The following is a 14,697-nucleotide window of genomic DNA, read 5'->3' as shown; positions in this document are numbered from 1 at the left end:
GTAGAAGAGAATAAAACAGAATAGAATAGAAAGAATAGAATAGAATAGAATATAGAATAGAATGAAGTGAATAGAATAAAATAAAATAGAATAGAGAATAGAAAATAGAATAGAATAGAAGAATAGAACAGAATTAGAAGAGTAAAAGAATAAGAACAGAATAGAATAGAAAGAATAGAATATAGAATAGAATAGAATAGAATGAAGTGAATAGAATAAAATAGAATAGAAAATAGAAGAACAGAATAAGAATAGAACAGAATTAGAAGTGTAAAAGAATAAGAACAGAACAGAATAGAATAGAAAGAATAGAATAGAATAGAATGAAGTGAATAGAATAAAATAGAATAGAAAATAGAACAGAATAAGAATAGAACAGAACAGAATAGAACAGAATTAGAAGAGTAAAAGAATAAGAACAGAACAGAATAGAATAGAAAGAATAGAATATAGAATAGAATAGAATGAAGTGAATAGAATAAAATAGAATAGAAAATAGAATAGAACAGAATAAGAATAGAACAGAACAGAATAGAATAGACTATCAGAGTTAAAAGGGATCTTGGAAGTCTTCTAGTCCAGCGGCCCCCAACCTTTTGGGCACCAGGGACCGGTTCCACAAAGAGAGACTTTTCCGCAGACCGGGGAGTGGGGGGGGGGGTTTCGTGTGCTGCCTGCATCCCGCAGATGGGGCTTTGCTTGTTCGCACGGACCAATTTCTGGCTTGCCAGAGACGGGGGCTTGAGGACCCCTGTACTAGTCCAGCCCCCTGCTCAAGCAGGAGACCCTCTACCATTTCAGACAGGTGACTTTCCTGTCTCTTCTGAAGGCCGAACAAGAAGCAACCGGGGGGGGGGGAGGCTGGTCCGAGGGAGATTCAGCCAAGGGGAATTTCCTGGTAGAACAATTAACCAGTGGAACTGCTTGCCTCCAGGAGTTGGGGGTGCTCCCATCAGCAGAGGTTTTTAAGAAGAGACTGGACAGCCATTCATTCTGCGTTAGGCAGGGGGTCCTTTGGGCTAGTGTCTCATAGCCCGGCCTACCTTACCAAGTTGTTGTGTTGCAGAAAAAAAAACGGTAGCCCTGTGGATCGCCACCCCACCCCCCTTGCTGACCGCCCGCCCTTTCTCTCCCTCTCTGCAGAATTCAGACGACCTGCTGGTGGCTTCGGCCGAGTGTCCCAGCGATGACGAGGACCTGGAGGAGTGTGAGCCGAGTACCGGTGGGTCTTTTTCCAACCTCGCTGCCCCGGGACACCCCCAAGTCAGGAGGGGGAGGGACTGCCCCAGCCTTGCCCAAAGCCCAGGGATGAGTTGGTGGGGTCTCTGTGTGCAGAGACTCAAGCAGGGGACTTTTTTGGGCAAAACCGGGACCCCCAGTAGCAGTTGGGCACCACATCTGCCTCCCTGCATTCTCTTCTCTTCTCCTCTCTTCTCCTCTCCTCTCCTCCTCTCCTGTCCTGTCCTCTCCTCTCTTCTTCCCTTCTCTTCTCCCCTCTCCTCTCCTCTTCCCTTCCCTTCCCTTCTCTTCTTCTCCCCTCTCCTCCCCTCTCCTCTTCTCCTCTCTTCTCTTCTCTTCTCCTCTCTTCTCTTCTCTTCTCCTCTCCTCTCCCCTCTCTTCTCCTCTCCTCCTCTCCTGTCCTGTCCTCTCCTCTCTTCTTCCCTTCCCTTCTCTTCTCTTCTTCTCCCCTCTCTTCTCCTCTCTTCTCTTCTCCTCTCTTCTCTTCTCCTCTCCTCTCTTCTCCTCTCTTCTCTTCTCCTCTCCTCTCTTCTCCTCTCTTCTCTTCTCCTCTCTTCTCCTCTCCTCTCTTCTCCTCTCTTCTCTTCTCCTCTCCTCTCTTCTCCTCTCTTCTCTTCTCCTCTCTTCTTCTCTCCTCTCTTCTCCTCTCTTCTCTTCTCCTCTCTTCTCTTTTCCTCTCCTCTCTTCTCCTCTCTTCTCTTCTCCTCTCTTCTCTTCTCCTCTCTTCTCCTCTCTTCTCTTCTCCTCTCTTCTCTTCTCCTCTCCTCTCCTCACTTCTTCCTTTCTCTTTCTCCTCTCCTCTCCTTTTATCCCCTTTCCCTTCCCCTCTCTCCTCCTCCCTTCTCTTTCTCCTCTCCTCTCCTCTCCTTTTATCACCTCTCCTCTCCTCCTATTCCTTTCCCTTCCCCTCTCCTCTCCTTTCCTCTCCTTCTATCCCCTTTCCCTCTCTCCTCTCCTCTCTTCCTTCTCTCCTGTCTTCTTCCCTTCTCTTTCTCCTCTCCTCTCCTTTTATACCCTTTCCCTTCCGCTCTCTCCTCTCCTCCCCTCTCCTCCTCTCCTTCAAACCTCCTGCCCTTCCCCTCTCCTTCTATTCCCTTTCCCTCCCCCCCTCTCCTCTCCTCTCTTCTCCTCTTCCCTCTTTACACACACAAAGATTCACCTATGTGCACAACAAGGTGCTCTTCTGCCTGCTGCAGTTACATCACTGACACACAGAACCCAGGGTCCCGTCCATCGGCGGCGGTCTCTCTTTTTAAAAATCAAACTTCTAGTCCTTAGCCTTCAAGTTCTACTGAAAAGCGGAAAGGCGGGCGAAAGCACCCAGTTCGCGGGACCCGTGTTAATAGTATTCTGCTTTTTAAAAAAATCGTTTTCCCAAGGTTGACAATAAGTACAATAATAATGATGTTGCAACAGTAGCAAAAAAAAAACCAAAAAACTAGATGGCTCCATCAATATTTAAAGATCAAAGAAGGCAGAAAACTTCAAAAGCAAAAGCATTAAAAGACACAATGATATATATATTTTTTTTTTGTAAAAGACGCCGGCCTTACCTTTGAAATATAAAAGATCAAGCAGGAAAGATCTTGTGGAATAAAAGCATCCTCCAACTCCACCTAAAAATAGAGTAGAATGGAAGCTGTTGGACATTTCTACAGTGATAGAAACATAAAATGCAAGGCTTGAAAGGAAACCTGGAGGCCATCCAGTCCACCTCCCACTCCAGTGTCAGGAGTTGAGTCACCGATTTGAGATGGATAGCTGTATAAAGTGAATAAATAAATAAATAACTACTCTCTAACAAGGCTTTCTCATGCTTTAAAAAATGTGAACATGGATACACTTATTATCACCACCATTCTAGCATAGGTCAGGGGTCTTCAAAGCTGGCCCTTTTATGACTCGTGGACTTCAACTCCCAGAATTCCTGAGCCAGCATGGGGGAACTATGGCCCCTTCATGACTTATGGACTTCAACTCCCAGAATTCCTCAGCCAGCCTGGGGGAACTATGGCCCCTTTGTGACTTATGGACTTCAACTCCCAGAATTTCTCAGCCAGCATAGCTCAGCTTGGAAACTTCTCCCTTTCCCCTCAGCGTGGCTGGCTCAGGAATTCTGGGAGTTGAAGTCCACGAGTCATAAAAGAGCCAAGGTGGCCTACCCATGACCTAGTCCTAGACCATCTCAGACAAGAGACTGCCCAGCCTCTTCTTAAAAATCTCCAATGATGGAGCGTCTACGATTTCTGGAGGCAATTAGTCTTTTAAACTGGGCCTCTAATTCACACAACCCATTTTCCAAAATGGAGGGCAGTCACGAGATTTGCATGTCACCGAACCTAGGCCTCCCATTCATCTCTTTCCTGGTTTCACCCAATCCAGGTTGGGTTTGTGACACTCGGTTAAAAAAAAAAAAAAACACCCTCCAAAACAACCCTCTTTTAACCCTACCCCAACAGCTAGGCTTGTTAATTGTCCTCGTAAAATGAGTTGTGAGAACCCAGCTAATCAGAAAAAACAGCTGCAATCAAGTGATAATTCCAGGTGGACTTTCCTTCTAAAGTCTCAGTTCTTGCTTGTTAAACAGCAAATGAGGTTTTCTGCAGCATTCCCCCAGGCACGCGGGAGATTGAGATGGTAGGAATCTGCAAATGGGTGACATTTAATTGGGGTGAAAAGCAGGCTTGTTCATCATAGCAGGCGGACGAGTGAGCCACCGTTCACTTACTCTCCAGCTGCCCTTGTGTGTTGCCACCCAGTCTGACACACCTTTCCCTGCCTGCCATCCGAGCCCAGCCCAGTTTGACTCTGCAGCTGGAGGCTTCCTTAATGAACTCACTGCCTAACCGCGGGGAATAGCTTGCTGGGGGGGGGGTGTGCAAGGCACGCACACGTGTGTGGGGACTGTTTGCCCTGCACCGCCCGGCAAGTAGATAGGGAGAACGCACCTTTCTGGAGCCGATGGGAATTGTTCTCTAACCTATAGGGAAGCGCTGGTGTCACCTGTCTTCCTGCATTTCTCCCCTGGAGAGATCCTGTCAACATCCAGCTCGAGAATCCAAATAAAACTCCAGGCTCATTCCATCTTGGAAAATCTTACAGTTTATTAAATACACTGCATGATGATATTGAAGCAAAAACTAACTCTGAGGTTCCACCAATTCATAGACTTCAACAATAACTTTCCCAGCCAAAGCCCCAACATCTTACGTAGTCTATATAAACGAGTTCACTTTGTTATGGGAACCGTCTGCTTCAAATCCACACCTGTTATGGTGTCCTTGAAAAGCTTTCAGGCTCTCATGGTCTTCAGCAGAATCGTAGGAGTTTCGTTTCTCCATCTAACCCAGAGGAGCCCAACCTATGGGCTGTGTGTGTGGCTGGCCAGTGCGCGCACTCCCCTTGCACTGGCACTGCTGTAGCTGAGCCCTGAGCCATGTGCCAGTGCTAGCAGCCCCATTTGTGGATCATGCATGCTCGCGGCGCACAGCCACATTAGTTTTCTCTGCACATGCACGCATAAAGGTTCCTGCCCCTCCCTTCCCCACCAAGACACCTGATCTAACCCACTCGGAAGCAACACTCCCCCCCCCTTACTCTAAAGGCAAGTTGAAACGCAGAGGCACGGAGCCGCCAAAGTTTCATCCTTGACAAATCCCAGATGATGGGTCCTTGGTGCTCTCCAAGCTTGCTTGTTTTCTTGCAGATATTTCATTAGCCAACTAGGTAACCTCATCAGTGCTAGTAAGGAGTGCAGTTTGCTGTCATTTGTCTCACGGACATCGCAAACCAGTAGAATGTAAACTGACAGCACACTACACTCCTAGCACTGATGATGCTACCTAGTTGGGTCACGAAATGTCTGCAAGAAAACAAGACAGCTCAGAGAGCACCAAGGACCCCTCATGTCAATCCTGAGTTGCAAATATTCTCCTTTATTAGATCCTTGAACCCTAGGGCTGGAAGGGGCCTTGGAGGTCTTCTAGATCAACCCCCTTCTGCCCATGGCAGAAGTCATTATTCTATCCCGGACGAATGAATTCCTGCCCAAATTTTGGGAAGACAGCAATTACATCCTCTTGACCCCAAACCTCTGGCGTCTTTACATATCCTCCCTATTGAAAATGAATCTACAGTATTCTAGTTCACCTTTGAAACTACTTAAAAAGCACAAAAGAGGATTGCTTCACGCCTAAAAGAGTTGTGCAGCATCTTTGGGAAAGTATATCAGTCAGAATATTAACTGTGATTGCTTCCCCGGAGGGGATGGTCCGTTGTTTCTTTAATTAACATCAATTCAGGTTATTGTGGGCAAATAATAATAATAATAATAATAATAATAATAATAATAATAATAATAATAATAATAATAATAATAAAGTTGGAAGGGACTTTGGAGGTCATCTAGTCCAACCCCCTGCTCAGGCAGGAAACCCTACACCATTTCGGACCAATGGCTGTCCAGTCTCTTCTTAAAAACTTCCAGTGTTGGAGCATTTACTGCTTCTGGAGGCAGGCTGTTCCACTGATTAATTGTTCTCACTGTCAGGAAGTTTCTCCTTAGTTCTAGTTGCTTCTCTCCTTGATTAGTTTCCACCCGTTGCTTCTTGTCCTGCCTTCAGGTGCTTTGGAAAATAGCTTAATTCCCTCTTCTTTATGGCAGCCCCTGAGATATTGGAATACTGCTATCATGTCCCCCCTTGTCCTTCTCTTCGTTAAACTAGACATACCCAATTCTAGCAACCGTTCCTTATATGTTTTAGCCTCCAGTCCCCTAATCATCTTTGTTGCTCTAAAACAAGCCATTGCATCAAATATTGTAGGGGGGGAAATCCCTAAAAACCAATTGAAATATGATTTGTGAAACGCATACAAAAACTCTAAAACGCTACCTTAAAAATAGAATCGTAGGAGAGAAAAAAAAAACCAAGCAGCTGAAGAATTAACATTTGGCCCATATCCACTAATATTCAAATTTAGATCAAAGGAAGGTTAGCAAAAACAGAGTTGATGCTTTATCCATGTGAGTTGCATCTTGAGTTATCCTATGTCAGTTTGTTCAGCCTCGTTTCTGTTTGTTCGGAGTGCCACCCATACAAGCATTGTAGCCAGCGCGGTTTTCATCCGCACAACTTCCACAATCTGCTCAGGTTCCTGAAGTTTAATCAATCCAGCCCATTTGATTAGCTTCTGCTTTAAGCTAAAATGGGTTAATTCCATTTAACCTTTTAACTTAATCGACCTAGCAAATGGTGCTGTGCAAACTCAGTGAAGGAATAAAATTATGCATAATTATAATCTGTTTCAAAACCTGTTTAAATGTCCTGCCAGATTTAGGCCAGCTGGCCTTGTCAAAATATGCTGCCGTGGTTTTACCGTTTCGGGGTTAAGATGCAGCCCAAAACGGTGTCATGTTGTGCTGCTCTGAATTTTGTAGCCTGGATTTTAGGAACACAAAAGGGGTTCAGACACAGCCCGTTATTTCCCTTCTTGCTCTCTATGAAAATCCTGTTTTTTTTCCCCCCGCTTGGAAATGCTCGGTGTGTTACATGCAAAGGCTTCCGAGCATTGTGTACCTGTGACACACCCATGATGGAGATAAAAACACAGTTTATTTTAGCACAAAATAAACCGATGTGTGGAAATGCTCTTGCAATAACCAGATTTATCTTGGGTTGGGCACAATTGTGCCGTTCCTAAGAGATCTTCAATCTAGCTTTCTCTCTGCAACGGGGCAGCCAGGGGTCTTCAAACTTGGCCTTTTTATGACTTGTGGACTTCAACTCCCAGAATTCCACAGCTTTCAATTCTGGGACTTCAATTCTGGGAGTTGAAGTCCACAAGTCATAAAAAGGCCAAGTTTGAAGACCCCTGGCTGCCCCGTTGCAGAGAGAAAGCTAGATTGAAGATCTCTTAGGAACGGCACAATTGTGCCCAACCCAAGATAAATCTGGTTATTGCAAGAGCATTTCCACACATCGGTTTATCCACTGATCGATTGTTCTCCCTGTCAGGAAGTTTCTCCTTAGTTCTAGGTTGCTTCTCTCCTTGATTAGTTTCCATCCTTTGTTTCTTGTCCTGCCTTCTGGTGCTTTGGAAAATAGGTTGACCCCCCTCTTCTCTGTGGCAGCCCCTCAAATATTGGAAGACTGGTATCATGTCACCCCTAGTCTTTCTCTTTGTTAGACTAGACATACCCAATTCCTGCAACCGTTCTTTGTATGTTTTAGCCTCCAGCCCCCTGATCAGCTTAGTTGCTCTTCTCTGCACTCTTTCCAGAGTCTCAACATCTTTTTTACAATGGCCAGATAAATCTGGATGCATCCAGTAAAACTTATTTATTGGACTTCCCTTTCTAATGATGTTGAAATATGCTGAATTATCAACAAAGTGACCTTAAATCTCACTCCTGTTTCTTCACAACCTGCCGTTCCATGGCCTAACTTTTTAAGAAGGGTTTCCCCCCGTTTTCATATTAAAAAGGAGGGGCGTTCTTAATAATAATAATAATAATAATAATAATAATAATAATAATAAAAATTAAACTGCTCTGGGACTTCAGAATTCAAACAGACAAGCATCTGCAACATAACACCCCAGACTTAACAATTGTCGATAAGAAAGACAAAAAAGTCTGGATAGTGGACGTGGCAGTGCCTGGAGATAGCAGAATAGAAGAGAAAGAACTGGAGAAGATAACAAAATACAAAGACCTAGAAATAGAAATAGAAAGACTGTGGCAAAAGCAAGCAAGGGTAGTAGTACCAATAGTCATAGGCGCCTTAGGTGCAATCCCAAAACAACTGGAGCACCACTTGAACACCATTGGCATTGACAAATTCGCCATTAATCAATTGCAAAAGGCGGCCTTACTAGGAATTGCTTCCATCCTGCGACGATACCTGTAATACCATCAAACATCCACATCTGCCTATCCCAGGTAAGGACTCGATAGGTAGACAAAATGCCAAATCCAGTCTGAACATCTGGCTGACTGCGATGATCCATAATAAATAATTATAATAATCTGCCTATCCCAGGTCCTGGGTAAGGACTCGATAGGTAGACAAAATGCCAAATCCAGTCTGAACACCTGGCTGACTGTGCGACGATCAACAACAACAACAATAATAATAAGTTGGAAGGGACCTTGAAGGTCATCTAGTCCAACCCCCTGCTGAGGCAGAAATCACTATACCATTTCAGAACAATGGCTGTCCCCCCTCCCTCCCTCCCTCCCCCCCCCTCTCTGTCTCTCTCTCTCTTTTACACACACACATGCACACACACAACACACAGACAAGTTCTTCAAATCCACTTTTCTGCACCTAATTATAGCAACAAGCCTGGATTAAGCCCAGATTCCCTTTTCAAGTTCATTTTGGTTTTGGTTGTTTTTTTTTTTTAACTTGGATTGAGGAGGTGGTTCTTCACTCTGACCTCTTGTCATCTGTTTCCTATCGGGGGGGGGGGGATCCCGTAGGAATGCAGGGAAAACTATGACACCCCTCCTTGGGAGAAAAAAAAAAAAAAAACACCCACACCCCCAATCCCAACCACCCACTTTGAGCTCATTTTGCATCAGGCCAGGAAGGTCAAACCCAGACGGGGAATTTTGGATCCAGGATCAATTTGGAAAAGGGAAAGCTTTGCTGTGCCATCCCAGCCCTGGATGATTCTCTGCAAAGTCCTATTGTTGCCTCAATTTAGAGCTAAAATCCTCAAATTAGCAAAGAGCTAAAAAAAAAAAAGGGGGGGGGTGTTGCACGTCTCTAATGATTTTGGTTTTTGGAACATCAAAGTGGGTGATTGGGATCTGGGGGGCAACAAGGCCTGGGGGGGGGGTCTTTTGGGGGTATGGGAGGAGGGAAGAGGCAAAGGGGGGGTGCCGTTATGAAAAAGCCAAAGCACAGAAATGAATCTCAGAAGAAAGCAAAATTTAAAATAATAATAATAAATAATAACAATAACAAAAAGGCAAGATGCAGAGAGAGAGATGTTGAAAGAAACGAAAAGAAAAAAAAAAGTTGTTTTTTCGTCCAAAAAGCATTCTTACCTAGTTTTCTTTTTTGTAATTTTTTTTCTTCATGCTAATATCACACGGCCTATTTGTTGATGTAAGTTGACTGAATTCCGTGGTTTGCTCTTATTTTTTTTTTAAACAAACAAACAAAAAAAAACAGAAAGGGAAAAAAAAAGAGGAAAAAAAAAAGAGAGAGAGAGAAAGAATATTTTAGTGTTTTAGCCGAAGAGGATGGGAAGAGAAATCAGCCAGAGAGGGTGTGACTTGCTCTTAATCCTGCTGTTTTATCTGTTTTAATCTTTCTTTTTTTCTTTCTTTTTTTTTTTTACGGATTAAATGACTTTTTAAATTATCCTTTGTTTTATTTTTTATTTTTTTCCTTTGATTATGATTTCTCTAGACAAAAAAATAAAAATAAAAAAAATAATAAAAGGGAAGTTGCCAGGGATGGAGTCAGTGGGGTTTGGCTAGCTGTATCTTGTGGTTAGTGCTGTCTTGTATGGAGCTGGGGGGGGGGCCTGGCCACGGGGCTGACCCTCTTCCCCCCCCTCTCTTCTCTCCCCCTTTTCTCTCTGTTCTAGGAGGTGAATTAGTCTTGCCCATAATAACCGAAGACTCGCTAGACACCCCTCCAATCGCCACGCGCTCTCCTTTTATTCCCCTGCCTCCCACCTTTGGCCCCTTCCTAACCGTAATTGAGACCACCAAAGATACAATCTCCCTCCCGGCTCAGCCGAAGCCCCCCTGCCTGGCCGAACAAGACGACAGCGACTGCGAGGAAGGCATCGAGGCCTCGGGGTACGCCTCCGGGGAGGTCTTCGACTCCAGCCTGCCCCCCACCGACGACGAAGACTTTTACACCACCTTCCCCCTGGTCACCGATAGGACCCCGATGGGCCGCCCTGAGGCAGGAGCTGCCAAAAAGCCCCACGGATACCGCCCCAACCTTAGGACAGGATTGCCGGGATCTCCCTCCGGCCCAGACCTCCTCACCTCCTCCTCCACCACCTCTCCCACCCTGCTCCACCGCATCCCCGCCGGCAAAATGAACAACCGGGAGCCCTTCCGGCCCCACCCCGAACACTTCCCCCCTCTGGCCACTTCCTTCGAGCCCGACAAGCTCAACCGGCCCAAGTACCCCGTGATAACCTCTTCCCCCGATTTCCACAATCTGCCCACAGCTAACCCCACCGACCCCGGGGAGAGGGGTCCCCCCGGCGCCGTGGAGGTCATCCGGGAGTCCAGCAGCACCACCGGCATGGTGGTGGGCATCGTGGCGGCCGCCGCCCTTTGCATCCTCATCCTCCTCTACGCCATGTACAAGTACCGCAACCGGGACGAAGGCTCCTACCAGGTGGACCAGAGCCGCAACTACATCAGCAACTCGGCGCAGAGCAACGGCACGGTGGTCAAGGAGAAGCCGGCCGCGGCCCCCAAAACGGCCAGCAAAAGCAAGAAAAACAAAGACAAGGAATATTATGTCTGAGGCCCCCCCCTGTCCTGCCCCCCCCAGATCCCTGCGTGCACCAGAGAGAGACCCACACCCGAAGGCAGCACGCAGTGAGACTATCCAGACATGCATCTCTTTCCCCCCCCCCTCAAAAAAACTTTTCTGGAGAGGAGACCTGCCCCAATTGCCTCTCTGCCTCCTCCTCTTCCAGGGGAGGCAGCCGCTGTTCCAAACGGGCCCCGTGTCGCCCACCCTTTTGGGTTTGCTCATCTTGTTCTCCTTTTGCGCCCTCCCCTCGCAGGAAGACACCCCCCCCAAACAAGCAACAATAGAGAGAAAGACGGTGGAGGCGAGAAGCTTACAGGGCCCCCAATCCCCTCCTTCCACCCTTGACCTCCCAACCCTGTAGGGTCATCGTTGTCGTTCTTCCCCTAGGCAGACTTTAAAGGCAAGTGGAGCCTCCCCCCCCCGTTTGAAGGAGGGGCTGCCACTCGGCCGGAAGAGGGATGGATGGTGCCTGGACCGCACGAGGAGGCTTAAAAAGGGGTGGGGGGCCCAGAAACACATACACACATACACCCAGGTGGGACTACAGCCGGGATGATGCTTAGCCAGCCCCAGGCAGGCAGGCGGGCGGATCGCGGTGCTCCCCCTCGGCAGAGCTTGGGCCCTTGATGGAGGTGGAAGAAATGGGGGTCCCTCCCTCCCTCTGACCACAACCCAACCACCCCCACCTACTCTGAAACAAATCCCCAGCCAGACCCAGGTCCGATGCCCGGACTGGTCAAATGAGAAGGGGGACAGAGACCCCAAATCCACCTCCTTGTCCTCCCTCTTCAAAATGTGCCCTGGTTTAACCCCAGGCCTGGCCTGGCCAGCAGCCCCCCACCCCACCCCACCTTCTTCTCATCCTTTAAGCTTTGATTTCCTGGGAGGGCAGCCGAGAAGTGCCAAGAGAAAGCCAGGCACCAGAGCGATGGCGGCCCAACCTCTCCCTGGGGGACACTCCTGATCCCCCAAAATCAACCGGAGGGTCCCGACTTGTTCCCCAAAAACGGGGCAGTTCCAAATCAGTCTGGTTTTTTTTTTAATATATTAAAAAGGGGGGGGGATTTCTAATAGGTTTGACGCCCATAACTCCATGCCATTGTGAACCACGTCGGGGTGGCGCTGTGTCCCTCGTAGCCGAGCGGGACCGACGTTGCCCCGAGTTTTGTTTTGCGTTCGGAAGGATTTCGACGCCCCGCCGTCATCGGCCATGCCTCCCGCCGTCGTCCTTCCTCCGTCTCCCTTCGGAAACAAGGTGCTATATTGTGTTCCTTTCTTTCCAAACGGTGTTAAAAGAAACGAGAATGTCAGACCCACGAGTCGGTTTTTTTAAAACTTTGTTTTGCTTTTGTGAAAACCGGGGGGGGGAGGAGGGCGGGAAGGGGCAAGGGGCCGGAAGGAGGATGCAAGCGTGCCCGGAGGCCCGGCTTCGAGCCAAGCAGTTCTGCATCGTTGACGCCACGGAGGTTTCCCCAAAGATCGGTGGGGCAGAGGTATGATTTGGGGTAGGGTCCCTCCCCCCCCCCTCGACTGCAGCCAACTTCCTGGTTCTGCCAAAACTAGAGAAACTTGGCAAGGAGCCAGCGCGAAGAGAAAGCCATAGATAACTCTAATCAGAGATCTATCTATAAATACGTCTTTATATATGTACAGAGAGACCTGTGTTTCTGAACTGTAGCCATTTTGAGAGGGGTGGACTTCAACTCCCAGGATTCCCCAGCCAGCGTTGCTGGCTGGGGAATCCTGGGAGTTGAAGTCCACCCCTCTCAAAATGGCTACAGTTCAGAAACATTGATATAGAGTGATAAATAGCTTTATAGAGGTATATGAGATATACAGAGTACAGTATGTATAAGCTATCCAGGGTTTAAACAAAGAGGGGGCTCTTTGGGGAACGGGGGAGCAGAGGAAACGGGATGGGGGGAGAGGACCACAAAGATGGGAAGATGGAAGGAGTCGCCTGGATCTTTGAAAGGGAGGGGGAAGGAGTTGAGTCCTCCCCCCCCCCCGCCAACACTGGTTGGTCTCTCCAGAGGTTAGGATGGGCCAGCTCCACCTTTGGTGCACCGAGCCAAGATTGCTCTGATTTCCCTCCGCCCGACCCAGCTGGCCCTGATCATCAGTGGGCAAACAGTGGGAAAACAAGGCTCGGGTTGTGGGAATCCAACAGGGAAGGAAGAGAGGAGTTTGGGAGGAGGTCCGGGGCTCTTCTTGAGAGGGAACGTGGTCTTGGGGCAAGTAGACGTGGGTCTGTAAAATGCCCTAAAAATTGTAAAATGCCCTAAAAACGGACTAATAGGAAACAGAGATGGGGTGGGGGAATGCAAAATACAAGCCCCCCGCCCCGATTACTATTAGACTCTGCAGACATAAATTGCACCCAGGTGGCATCTGTGTCAAATGGCTCGAAAAATCTCCAAAGTCTTGAATCTCGTTGCCAACAAACATTTTGGGGGATCATGCTTAGTCCACCAACCCCATCTTAAGTCTCGGACTTCTCTAGATTTGGGCAAATGATCCAACAGGACAGCCAATCCTATTTTTTTAGCTCCCCTTTTATGTGAATCAAATCTTTGACAGTTGTCCATCTGGCGATGGATGGATTTCTCGTTGGACTTGCCGTGCGTAAAAAAAAAACCAGCCAGAAACGCAAAAAAAAGAGGTTCACATCCCCCCCCCCCAATGTTATCCCTGCTCCTGTAGCTGCCTGTAGCTATAAGTTGGGCTCAGACAGCGTGTGTGAAGCCGGTAAAGTGAAAAGCAATGTCTCTGTTGTGCTACTTTCACACAACAGTCTTGTCTCGGTCAGATCCAGACCCTGCAGGCTTGATGACTCGCAACCTTGTGCATCTGTTGTTGTTTTTTTGTTTTTGTGGCTTAGCTTGGGCACTGGGTTAGCTTCTAATTCAAGACCAAACCCAGCAAAGGTGTTCATCTAGGATGTTTCTCAATCTTGGCCATTTTGAAGATTACCAGTTAGCCAGTGGAACTACTTGCCTCCAGAAGTTGTGGGTGCTCCATCGCTGGAGATTTTCAAGAAGACATTGGACAGCCGTTTGTCCAAAATGGTATAGGGTCTTCTGGTAAAGCACGAGGTTGGACTAGAAGACCTTCAAGGTCCCTATTTAGTGTTCCGTGTTCTAAGATGTGTCGACTTCAACTCCCAGAATTCCTCAGCCAGCCGTACTGACTGGGGAATTGTGGGAGTTGGAAGTCCACACATTTTCAATTGGCCAAGGTTGAGAAAGCTGATCTAGGAATTAAATTATACTTGTTATTAAAAACACCTCTCCAAAGGTTTGCCGTTTGTCTGTGGTTTCGGTCCTTAGCGTCCCACTGAAAACAACTTTCTGTTTCCCACAAAAATGGAAAGGGTTCTTCAGCAAAGAACATTAAAGCAACAGGATTCACTTTGAACATAATCTGGAAACCGTCTACCCTGCATCATTTTGGGGTGCCTTAAAGTAAGGGATTGAAGACCAGGATAGGCAAAAGGTGTAAAAAAATCCCAGCCTGTGCCAGCCATTTCCCCCCAGCCCTTCTGCCTGCTGAAATGGAAAGCCACCGGGCAATTGCCTCAATTCGTCTGGCGGCGCCAGTTGGAAAAAACTGGATTAAACGGTGAATTGTACTAAAAAGTCCATCTGAGTTAAGATGGAGGTTGGCCATGGCAGTTGATGCGACTTAAAGATGGTTAGTTCAGTTTAAGCTTGTCGGTTTCGCTAAATCAGTGGAAAAAGCAGTTAAATCTGGAGTTCGCCTTACAAGACCGGGGGGGGGGACACCAAAACAGGGAGACAATATTTTGAAATTCTCAGTATTTGCTCCATCTCAGTCTTACTCTGAATTAACATTGCTGAGCGGTTTGAGCTGATGAACATTAAAGCAAGTGTGTTAAAATGGGAGAAACAACTATGGCAACTTTACGGCCTGTGGA

The 14,697-nt window shown here is 47.3% G+C and overlaps 1 protein-coding gene across 25 annotated transcripts in view; it reads left to right on the top strand.

Annotated features, from left to right (window-relative positions):
- Positions 1-12,070, top strand: part of NRXN2 (neurexin 2) — a 336,186-nt gene extending 324,116 nt beyond the window's left edge. For 11 of the 25 annotated variants that reach the window (XM_039366158.1, XM_039366159.1, XM_039366175.1 and 8 more), the window contains 2 exons: positions 1,144-1,222; positions 9,844-12,070. In XM_039366158.1, coding sequence (XP_039222092.1) covers positions 1,144-1,222; positions 9,844-10,748 — 984 coding nt within the window. In that variant the 3' untranslated portion in view covers positions 10,749-12,070. Of the gene's footprint in view, positions 1-1,143; positions 1,223-2,779; positions 3,138-9,843 lie in introns of those variants that run through there. The other 14 variants (XM_039366166.1, XM_039366169.1, XM_039366165.1 and 11 more) reach the window with 4 other exon arrangements.
- The last annotated feature ends 2,627 nt before the right edge of the window (positions 12,071-14,697 follow it).

This window comes from Crotalus tigris, unplaced genomic scaffold, assembly GCF_016545835.1.
Source record: "Crotalus tigris isolate CLP2741 ecotype Arizona unplaced genomic scaffold, ASM1654583v1 scf7180000020245.1906669, whole genome shotgun sequence".
Taxonomy (NCBI): Eukaryota; Metazoa; Chordata; class Lepidosauria; order Squamata; family Viperidae; genus Crotalus; species Crotalus tigris.
The sequence above is the reverse complement of the archived record's forward strand: the minus strand, read 5'-3'. Positions and strand labels throughout refer to the sequence as shown.